This window comes from Neodiprion fabricii, chromosome 7, assembly GCF_021155785.1.
Source record: "Neodiprion fabricii isolate iyNeoFabr1 chromosome 7, iyNeoFabr1.1, whole genome shotgun sequence".
Classification (NCBI taxonomy): Eukaryota; Metazoa; Arthropoda; class Insecta; order Hymenoptera; family Diprionidae; genus Neodiprion; species Neodiprion fabricii.
This window is the reverse complement of record NC_060245.1, coordinates 4987700-4998465: the sequence shown is the minus strand read 5'-3', so window position 1 is coordinate 4998465 and position 10766 is coordinate 4987700. Positions and strand designations below refer to the sequence as shown.

At 36.3% G+C, this 10766-nt stretch overlaps 4 protein-coding genes across 14 annotated transcripts; 2 read left to right on the top strand and 2 right to left on the bottom strand.

The window, feature by feature from the left end:
* The first annotated feature begins 17 nt into the window (after positions 1-17).
* On the top strand, positions 18-2351 carry LOC124186045 (fibroblast growth factor receptor-like 1). 4 transcript variants are annotated; one of them, XM_046577386.1, is made up of 5 exons: positions 18-523; positions 643-766; positions 986-1191; positions 1291-1504; positions 1581-2351. In XM_046577386.1, exons 2-5 carry the CDS (start codon positions 757-759, stop codon positions 2108-2110), a joined length of 960 nt encoding a protein of 319 aa, XP_046433342.1. In that variant the 5' UTR covers positions 18-523; positions 643-756; the 3' UTR covers positions 2111-2351. The 4 variants fall into 4 exon arrangements, with proteins under 4 accessions (XP_046433342.1, XP_046433339.1, XP_046433341.1 ...); XM_046577383.1 differs by having other exon boundaries at positions 19-523; positions 643-841; XM_046577385.1 differs by having other exon boundaries at positions 19-523; positions 601-841.
* Positions 2352-2582: 231 nt separating this feature from the next.
* LOC124186046 (AN1-type zinc finger protein 1-like) lies at positions 2583-3516 on the bottom strand. Its single transcript, XM_046577387.1, has 2 exons — positions 3091-3516; positions 2583-2995 (listed from the first exon to the last, which is right to left on the bottom strand). The coding sequence occupies exons 1-2, from the start codon at positions 3514-3516 to the stop codon at positions 2615-2617; spliced, it is 807 nt and encodes a 268-aa protein (XP_046433343.1). The 3' UTR covers positions 2583-2614.
* A 25-nt stretch (positions 3517-3541) lies between these two features.
* Positions 3542-4347, bottom strand: LOC124186049 (anaphase-promoting complex subunit 13). Of its 5 annotated transcripts, none has more exons than XM_046577396.1 (2): positions 4249-4347; positions 3542-3908 (listed from the first exon to the last, which is right to left on the bottom strand). In XM_046577396.1, the coding sequence occupies exon 2, from the start codon at positions 3862-3864 to the stop codon at positions 3628-3630; it is 237 nt and encodes a 78-aa protein (XP_046433352.1). In that variant the 5' UTR covers positions 3865-3908; positions 4249-4347; the 3' UTR covers positions 3542-3627. The 5 variants fall into 5 exon arrangements, with proteins under 5 accessions (XP_046433352.1, XP_046433348.1, XP_046433349.1 ...); XM_046577392.1 differs by having other exon boundaries at positions 4200-4283; XM_046577393.1 differs by lacking the exon at positions 4249-4347 and adding an exon at positions 4114-4239.
* A 46-nt stretch (positions 4348-4393) lies between these two features.
* On the top strand, positions 4394-10470 carry LOC124186047 (golgin subfamily A member 7). 4 transcript variants are annotated; one of them, XM_046577389.1, is made up of 4 exons: positions 4394-4437; positions 4920-5135; positions 7161-7325; positions 8109-10470. In XM_046577389.1, the coding sequence occupies exons 2-4, from the start codon at positions 5127-5129 to the stop codon at positions 8397-8399; spliced, it is 465 nt and encodes a 154-aa protein (XP_046433345.1). In that variant the 5' UTR covers positions 4394-4437; positions 4920-5126; the 3' UTR covers positions 8400-10470. The 4 variants fall into 4 exon arrangements, with proteins under 4 accessions (XP_046433345.1, XP_046433346.1, XP_046433344.1 ...); XM_046577390.1 differs by lacking the exons at positions 4394-4437; positions 4920-5135 and adding an exon at positions 5810-6000; XM_046577388.1 differs by lacking the exons at positions 4394-4437; positions 4920-5135 and adding an exon at positions 6148-6427.
* Positions 10471-10766: the final 296 nt, after the last annotated feature.

The following is a 10766-nucleotide window of genomic DNA, read 5'->3' as shown; positions in this document are numbered from 1 at the left end:
TACACATCTTCCCATCTGTCCATATCAGTAGCGCGTTATGTGTGGAAGGATTTCATAGTGCTCCAAATCCTCAATTACTGTTAAGGCACAGTGAATCAGTTTAAGCGTAAAAATTATCATAAATACAATTGCCGTAAAATTTTGACGTTCCTTAAATTAACGTCTTTCTGTAAATTTGAGATTGATCAAGAATATAATGTGAGATTAACAGCAACTATATATTGCAATAACATTGATCTCTACAGATGTAAACACAAACAATGTTTGCCAGATATATTAATTATAAATCATCCATTACCGAGTTTTAAATTTTTCTCAAAGATTGTACAACTTTCATTGTGTCAACTTTTGTTACTGCCGATAGAAGGTGTAAAATTGGAATGATATGGAACGGCGAAATATGGTGCGCTGCCGATGTGATTGATTTATGAACTAGATCCGTTAGCTGAGATACTTATGTATCAATTACTGTTATATAATAATACTTGGAATTATAACCACTTCATCATTTTACGCAGATAAGGTGAAGTGCAGAACATCACAAGATCTATCATATGATTGACACAATATCTATATAAAGCAGTTTCATAAAATTTACAGGAGAGAGCATCGAGTACAAAATTTAAGAATAATATATTTCAGATTTTCTAGACGTAAAATGACAATCAAAATGTGCAAAGCTATGTCACTGAATTCACGAGTCTAAGTAAACCATCGTTGTTACCTGCGTGATTAAAAGAAGGTCTGAAGAGAACAATGCACATCGGTACTATTATATTAATAGTTCTGAATCTAACTGTTTATTCATTAGCTGTAATTCATCAAGAACCTGTTTTCCCCAGTGAGTTTACGAAGAGCTTTTACTAATGAGGCATACCAATAGCTGATAATTAAGCTTAATCCTCAACATTATACGTCATTTCAAGAAATACAAAGTTTAGCTATTTTTATAGCCAACGATAAATATGCAGTTTGGCAATTTCAGTCTGGCCATTACTGACGTACTGGTCCGACGCAGAGGGTCACAAAGAACTGGAGGTGTTGGGCACTGAGACTGGGAAAATTATAAACATCAACAATAATAATGCAAAAGGTGGAATCGTCCGAGTTTGGGCTGGAAAAACTCTCAATCTGAGATGTCATCCGATGTCCCATCATTCTGGACATCGTCAATATCAGTGGCACTTTTTGGTAAATTAATAATAATCTGTGATTCCTGAATTGTCTGTTCAGGCGGTTTGTTTATTCATTACCACAAATAGACTGTATGTACCGTGGTCGTTTGTACAGCCATGTGGTCCAGGCTATAATCAGCAATCGTGCAAGATTCTGAGAAGCAGTTTAACCATCGACACAGAGTGGCAAGTCGTGCAGAGTCAAAGCCAGCTTGATGAATTAATTTTAAAGACAACGGCGGAAGAGGATAGCGGCTTGTACAAATGTAGCACTATTCGAAACGACGGTACTTTTAAGGTACTGAGGATGTTTCAGTTGGAAATAATAGGTAAGAGAAATTCCCACTGCGATAGTTTGAGGTTTGGACTTTGCTAACATCCCATTTTTCAAAATTTATTTCAAAGATGGAACGGTTCACGCGCCAAATATCATAGAAGGACCGTGGAACGTGAGCGTCGCTTATTACGGCAGAGATCAGAAAATATCTCTTCAATGCAGAGTAACGTCTAGTGTACAACCGAACATCGTATGGTTCAGAAAACTTAACACTGCACCAAGCAAAAGAGGAGAAGATGTGATAATCTACAGAGACGCCGGGTGGAAAATGTTACCCAGCAATCAGATACATCTTGGTAATCAAATATACTTATCCAAGCTCAGTTTTGACCAGCTCAGTTTAGACGATTCCGGGTATTACGCATGTATTGCAATCAATTACAAAGGTTGGACAATGCAAGAGGCTCAGTTGAAAGTCTATTTGCCTTTCAGCTCGAGTTCCCTTAACAACACAGGAAAAGTTGAGCAGTGGGTGGGATTCAAATTTTCCAGTCTTTTTTTAATACCTGCCTGTTTAGCGTTAGTACCTGCGTCTGCATGGCTTTGCTATCTATATCACAAACCCCGGAACAAACAAAATGTACCGTTTGTAAATTGACTTTCTGTGATCAGGCTTAGGATATTCTCAATTTAGAAGATTGAAAGCTAACATGTTCCAAGCTCTCTTCATTAGAGAAGCGATTTTCAATGACCAATTTGTGAAGTTAAAAAAAAAAACTAGACTCTGACGATAACTTTGCAAGTGATGACAAATTCCCATGATTTTGTTGCAGCATATGTATACGATACTTTAATGCATGGTGAGAATTTCACTTAACAGTGAATATACCAGGTGAGAATGTACATAGAAAAATATTAGATAGTTTATTTACTATTTTTTTAAGAATGTAGCCGAGTTATCTTTTTTCATTACTCATTAAGTACTGTTTGCTTTTTCTTTCAACAATGGCATTGGTGATTAAAAATAATCAAGCGATGCAAAACCGTGGTAAATGTACTTGTTAATAGGTTGTAATAAAAAGGTGAATTGATAGAGAAATATTTAAAGAGAAGAACACGGGAAACCAATATTATAAATAAAATTGACGTTTATTAACACAAGTTATCTATACATACTTTCGTCCACTTTCAAGCCATCGGAATATTCTAATATCAAACTTTCACCATCGATCAAACTTGCACTGCTCAACAGATCTGATATGAGTATATCCATTCGTTCGGACAAAGCGTAACCTGTGTTTTGGTGAAACAGTTTCAACTTTTGACTCTTGGACAAGTTGTTGGTATTTGGTACGCTTAACGCATCGGCAAATGCGTCGATAGTCCTACCAAGCGACCAACGTAAGCAAGTAAAAACTGCTTTTGGACCTCCGGTATGTTTCAACGAACCTGTAATTGGTGGATAGACCAAGAAGTATCGTCTTTCATCGGTCGGTATACCGTTGAAACCAACTGCTCGACCCTTCAGTCGCATCAGTTGCACCTGAAAATGTGCAAAAGACAAATATGAAAGTGACAAAAGTCAAAATAGAATCGACACAAACAGATAAGATATCACAGATTCGATGACGAATGTACCTTAACAGCGACCGTAGAATTTTTAGCTTTTCTCAAAGAATTGCTGATTTGCTTATCGACTGTTGCTTTTGCTTCGTCAAATTCCTGCCGTGGTTTATTCCACTTTTCCAATTCCTTCGATTTCTGTTCTTCGCTAATGTCTAAGCAGCCGTGATGACGGTGCGCAATGCAAAAATGTAAGCAACATGTGACGCAAGGTATTTCCACGGGTGAATGGTTGTTACAAGAAGAATCAGAGCAGTAATAATCGGAAACTGACTCAGGAGATTCAACGATATTATCTTGAAATTTTAAACAAGAGTGAGCTGATACGTGAAAGTGCTCCTTGCAGAAAATTAATTTGCAATGCGAACATGAAAAGGCCAAGAAATCCAGTTGCTTACAAGCAGATACCGAACAACGAACTCCTAAGCTAGGGAACTCCATTGTTGGCCGAATATTATCAACGATATCAAAATAAGCAGGCTGATATTATTTCAAAACACAGTATAAAATTCAAACTTGGTACATATTTTTTACATTAGATTTATAGCTAATTTAGTTATGTGGCGGCGTAGGAGAGTGCAAGTGATTCTCGCTAAGTGTGCTAAGTGCCAAGTTATTCCACTTTTGTTCCAATTCTTTTAGAGTCATGTGCGAATCTCCATTGTCACTTTCTGGGTCAGGAAGCTCGGCGAGTGGAACTGATATTTCGTCAATCGGAAGACGTTCCTTGCGCCAATTATCGTCGATCACTTCCAGCAGTTTACCATCGGCACAGACTTGACTGTCCATACCGCGAATTGACAGTACGATCAATTAACGAGACTGACAATAGTCTGGAAAACATGAAAACTCTGATTTTCCTTGTAAAATGAAATTTATCTTGGTTGAAATTTTCCAAGTAGTTGTCGAATATCATTTCCATACAGTTATATCAATATTGTGATACTGAATTTCAGTTCACAAAATCTATTAGCGTGATTCAGCAAATTGTGGAAGATAAAATTATGAAATGTCAGTATCAATTTTCAAATCACGTACTGTTCCTGATTCTATGAATTTCAACAACAAAAGAAATCTAGTCGTGAAGTGATACAACGCTTCTGAAAAAAGTAATGAGTAATTACATTGCACGGTTACTGTAGACTAACTCATAATCTAAGATATTAACCTAACCTGAAACTCGTAATCGACGGAAATTTATGGAACTACAGTGTTCCAAATGAAACTAACGAATCACGTGGCTCATTGTGTATGTCATGGAGTTAAAGTGACAGAACTGACAGCACGCGAACGTTTCTACAGAAACGAGATTTCGTTGTTTTTGTATGAAAATAGAGAAAATACATGAACTTTTCGACATTGGTTAGTGCATTTCTTTAAGTAAATATATAATCAGTAGAAGAAAAACATGGTAATTTTGTTCACGAGGTGAATACATTCAAACTTCCTCACGCTGTACCACGTGACTAAAATAAATCAGTGCCTGATAAGCTATCACCACGTGACTCGTTGGTTTAACTTCAGCTATTGGAGTGCTAGTGTCGGTTTTTTGGACTGTTGATCGGCCCAGCTGCCCTGCGCTAGAAGCCTAGGAGTCAGCGATCAATAAGAGACCAGTACAAACAATTCATCATTTTGCTGTTGTATTAATTAATTTCGGGATTAAATCTTCAGTCACGCCGTTGTTACGTTGATCAACGCAGGGCGTTTATTGCCACGGTGGAAATTCAATCTTGCCGCTTCACTGCCGAGTATGCTAGTTTCGCGAACCCTGGCGGATTTGTTGCAAAGCTGTTCTTGGAATTATTAAACCACTAGCGTGTCATTACTTTTTTTTTTGTAAGTTTGGTTCCCATCGTGCGCGCGCATCGTGCATAGAAATGCATGACGATCAGGGACGTGCGTGTGAGCCGTTATCCTGCTGTTATCTCTGATAAAATATAACCGAAAAGTGATAATTGGTCGAGGAAGAATTGAACCCATGTTCGCCTGAAGGATTTCGGTTTATTGGCTGGCCGTATTCATTTGCCTAAATCACGACGAAGCTTAAAATGCCATTGGTAAGTCTCGAGTGGGTACCACTCCTCTGTCAAAACCTATTGCTCAAAACAATATCTGTATACTTTCCACCGTGTTTATCAACTAGCCCTGCGTCAACTTTGCGTCTTGCTCGGATTTCACCCTTGCTTTTTTCTCACTTTTGAGAATGTATTCAGAGTCTGCAATCAGCTGAACTTCCCTCATCTCGAGCGATTGTAGTAATGCGAAATATGCCGGATAACTAAGAAATACATTGTGTCATGCGCCCTGACGTAACCTGTATTTCAAGGGCAGTCATTTCCAACTTGTCACTCTCCTGTTTTGTTTTTCCACGACGTAAGACTCAGAAATTCACCTTGGCACTGTTAATCATTATATTGAATTATATTAATCTGTTTAAGTTCGTTGCCTCTGATTGAACTGTCGCTACTATATTTCTCGCATCAACGTTCAGAGGGGCGTGAATTTTGTTGACATTTCGGACCTAAACTAAACGATGTATCGTCTGTAAACAGAATTGTGATCTTTGAATTAAACTTTGAACATATCAACACAAACATGCGGTGACATTCGAAAACAATCTATAGTATTTAGTATTTAATCGTGCACGAAGAATATGCTGTTGAAATGTGAATAAATTTTCGAATTTTCCGCGCTCTTGAAACAACATGTTTCACAAAATGGCGGCCCATCAGCACATACCTAAACATCGTTGGTCATGCGCAGTGGGTAAAAAATGAATCGCGACTGCCGAAATAACCTTTAAACGAACCCAAAACAACGTCAACATTGATATATGGCCTGAAACAATACACTTCTCCAAAATTATGTCGAATTCGCGGATGTTTCCTCTCTGGCAGTTCAGCCGACGTTTTGCAGAACAAGGTTAGAAAACTTTTAAATGCCATCAAAATATGCGGCGAGATTTTGGCCAAATCGTATCACGCTGCCAAAACTTGACTCGCAATCAGCAGTGACTCGCTTTCTTTTCAGCAGACTCTTATTTTTGCCCCCCCCAAAAAAAAAAGACCGTACCCGATGTATCTCGGTTTACGGATTGAGTTGCGTGTTTTTTTTCATTCGTCGGATAATTTTTTCCTCACCGCGCTAGTGATTTTACAATATATATCAATGATTTTACATGCACACGTTATTGAAAAAAATCGAATATAGATGAAGTTGCTGAAATGATTGGCTGGTTATTGAATATCTTGGTTATTATAAGTATGTACTCAGATTTATGGCGAACGCCACGAACTTGCCTTTGAGCCATCTGGATTCCTTTCGAAAATACCAACATTCAAAAAATCAGGTGAACTTTCTTTCCCCTCTTTTGTCGTCATATACATTCTGTGTTTAATATTTCTTTTCACAGTTTCTTTGTTGCGATCGGCAACTATTTGCATTACTACAATATTGCAGTGATATTTAACACGATTGCTAGCATACAGAATATTCCCAGCAACATGTTTCAATGGAATTTCTATTATTTAGTATTTAAACGTCTCGGAATATTGAATAGGTATTTTTAAGGCTGGGCTGTTTAGTCGGTGATATAGCAATTGTTTCTGTTAAGGTATGTCGAAGACTTCAAATCGTTCTAATTACATCCAAATGTCAACATTACACATATTTCGTGAATTTTGAAGTATTGATGTGAATGCAAATATCGAAATTCATCAAAATTACTTTTATCCATATTACATTATATTCGGATTATTGATAAAGTATGAACGTTGACGATGAATACTGTATTTCTCTTGATGAAAATAATCATTGCACTGTAAAATAAATGGGTATGCTGTTGATAAAGACACGTCTTTGATGTCATCGTATGCGAAATACGAAATTGTTACAACTGCATTAAGAGCGGTAACGAAATAATCGAATATCTCCAAACACAATCCCAAATATATAAAGCTTTGGAAACCTCCTGTAGTTGCGTTATATACTTGTTAATGTTTCTTCGAGAGATTTCATAAATGTATAATTTATGTTGAAGAAATGATCGAACTTTATAATAAGACTCTAATATTGTTTTTTAGGGTAACCACGCGGCGCTAACACCGTTGGAAGATATGTCGAGTGGTAGAGGACAAGCCGGCGGAGGGCTACCGCAAAATTGTTTGAAAGTCTTCATCCAGCGCGATTACAGCGAAGGCACTATGGTTAAATTTCAAACAAGGTTTCCCTCCGAGCTTGGGGGTAGAGTAAGTACTTTGAAATACGGCATTCCGCCAACCTTGTTTTACTTGTCAATATTTTGTTTATTTTGTCTTGAACCATATGGTGGTAAAAATTTAAACTGTCGTAAAAAGAGACCTTTACAGGATTTTCAAAACGAAATTTTTCACGTATACAATTGTTTTGACTATTTACATGCTGTTATAAAAATTATTATTCTGAAGCAATGTTAAGTTTGCTCTTGGTATTTCAAAATATTGAAATTATTGGTATAGGAAATTATCCAAAGTTTTTTAGTCCCCGCGAAAAGGCCGAAATAAGCCCTACTTTATCAATGTGCAAGGTTTTTTATGTCGATTAAGCCAACCTGTTATCCTTCCTTGTTTATTCCGATCTTTCTCCAGTATGAACAGTTGTTATAATAGTCCTGAATATCCTACTCAGTGGTTGTAAAAATGTTGACGCTAGTAGTAATGTCCTCAAATTTGTGATGCTTGAAAGAATCGTTGGAAATATTTTAGTGTTTTACTTGTGTCACGGATATTCGTACTAAACTTTTTCGCTACGAGTTTATAGCTTTTAAATTCGTTCCCTGAGAAAATTGTTTGAGTTGGTTTTCTTCCCACATCGGATAGTTGTCGAACTAAATGACCTCGAATTGAGGGTAATATTTGTTTGATATACTCGTAGAAGAAGTTTTCCTTGGGAAAAATATTCCGACAAATCCATCCTGCTCTCCACAAAAAATCTTGAATAAATCCTTGAACACTGTGAGTCAATTTTGATAACACTGGGTTACTGATTTTCAGCTGGATAGTCAATTGTTTGAGTACACGATCAATCAGTTGAATAACTATTTTGCGGAAGCGGAACGTGCAAGCTGTTCGACGTACTGCGAAGGTTGTCTCGCCTGTCTAACGGGCTACCTAATCTACATATGTACAGAGACGCACTACGAAAAGTGCTTGCGAAAAGTAGCAAAATTTGTTAGCGAACAAAACGACAGAGTTTACAGGCCCCGAGGCTTGTTATTGACTGATCCAACGACACGCGGTCTCAGGTTAATAGAGATTTCTGTTCTGGACAGACCTGCGTCGTGACTGCATGCTAGTCGATCCACCGAGTTCTTCATGTGACACGCCAACTTTCGCAATTTTATACTTTGATAGAATCACGCTCGACATCTCAATGTCTCTGTAGGATGTCATTCGATCGTAGATAATTATGGCAGCATTTATTTCATGCATTTATCGAAGAATACACGAATTTCTGTTTATATATAAGAATCTAATTTTTAGAACTAATCAATCGCAATCTTTTCCTTTATTTACCGTATATCTGAGATACCACAGACTTATTACAGCGTCGAGTAGATATTTCTAAAATTTGTTGAACGATTTGCAGTAATCGAAAGCTGTATGGAACGTTAGTTTGACGTTGCAGATGAAACGCGTAATTGATCCCGTAGACTCTCCTCCTTCCTTGATACACTACAGATGAAGTTTAAGCGATACATCACTGACGCGTGCAACAATTAGCATTTCCGACTGGCGTATGTTGACGAATAGACAAATTAATTACATATCGAATCCAATAAAACTGGCATCGGAACGTTGTAATCATACTTAGCCCTAGCGCACATGTATGTGGTCGTGAACGACCCCAGCTGACTTTCCCACTGCGCTCCTAAGCTAAAAATTGACGTTATCGCGTCAATACTTACGTTATATTACGACTAAACTTCCATGAAATCAAATTCTCTCTTTACCACTCATTCTCTGATTAGCAAGAGAAAAGTTTTATTCGTGTCCTTACAAGTCTCCTTACTGTTTTTAAAACGATTTTATGAACACGAGACGCGTACGATCCCACTCATGAGCTATAAGGTAGAAAAAAAGATATACATGTTCTAGGGTTAAGATGGATCGCTTGAAAAATCACTTTTTTTCAGTATTGTTATAGAAATAAATTCTTCGATTTTGGTATAAATGCTGCGAGAATAGGATCGCCCATCTTACGTCGTTGACGGGCATGGAGAAAGCAACTTTGTACTGTTAATTTTTTTTTTTTTGCTTACTCAACGAGACTCTTTGGTTCAACGAAGAGGGAATTGATTGCAGGAAAAATTATCTAGGAAAATTCATTAGTAAATTAAACAATTTTTCCATGCCTATCACTGGCCTTGAAATTTGTTACGACGTAATTGAGAGTAATTATAATAAAAAAGTATTACTCCTCGTTATTCTCATCTCTTACTCGATTTTTAACGCGTTAGTATCGGACTTTAAAATATTGCAATATCTTATACGACAAACGATCGGGATGAATGCCAAATGTAGACTTTACGATTATCCATCTCGAGAGTGATTCGATTTCCCGGGCGAGTCCGTATCCGACGGCAATGTCAGTGCTATTCTTTTTCTTTAGACGTCAATTGTATTTTCTCTATTGTACAAAGACTATTAAATATTATTATTATAGGTGTGTTTGTACATAAATTGTCTCGATTATTTGATGGAATCGAGAGCGTATCCATTCGCATGTAAGGATACGACAAGTTCCCGTGTAATATATTATATATAGGTATAAAGTAATACGGCATTCGTAAGTATATAACTAGTATAATTTCTGCAATAACAGAATATTTGAACAAAATATTTGTAATAGTACATGGGAATATTATATTAATTTCAATTAATCTTTATTTATTGTTTGAATAGCTTATCGAGAAAATGCATTTAATTGTAAGTTTAACGGCGTTGGAAAATTATCCTCAGTTAATCACGAAAGCTAGCACTTGAAACTGTACATCATACAGCATATAGTATAAATTTAGCTGAATAATTTTTTACCAAACGCGTTTAAAAGTTGACAGAAATTTTAGCGAATATTGTTTACTTCCAATTACTTATTTTTTTTTTAATTTTTTTTTTTTGTGACTCTCTCTCTCTCTCTCTCTTATATTTTGTGGTAGATATGCCACCTTTATTACCAACAGAATGTCAGTCGTTATTGAGGTTTTTCAAAATATGCTGAAAACTTTTGCATCGAATGACAGCGTCGAAAGTTAAATAAACAAATTATCGTACGTGAAGAACCCATGGATCGGCTCTAGAAATTGGGGTGTATTGAAAAAACACCCTGGATTTAGTATTATGTGAAATTATAATTGAGAAACGAAAAAAAAAAAAATAAATAAATAAATAAATCAATAAAATAGAATGAAACAAATATAAATAAATGAATATATGTGTTATAAGGATTTGCATAATTTGTAAATATAGTACATCTGCCGTCATTGTAACAATAATTGAAAATGTGAAAGAAAATTTATAACTAATTTATGAATAGGACCAAGTAACGGAATATTAATTACAACGTACTAATACTGTGGTTCCAGTGTAATTTCTAAATGTTTTATTAATAAAACAATAGACACGATGATTCGGATGTTTTAAACTGAGCTT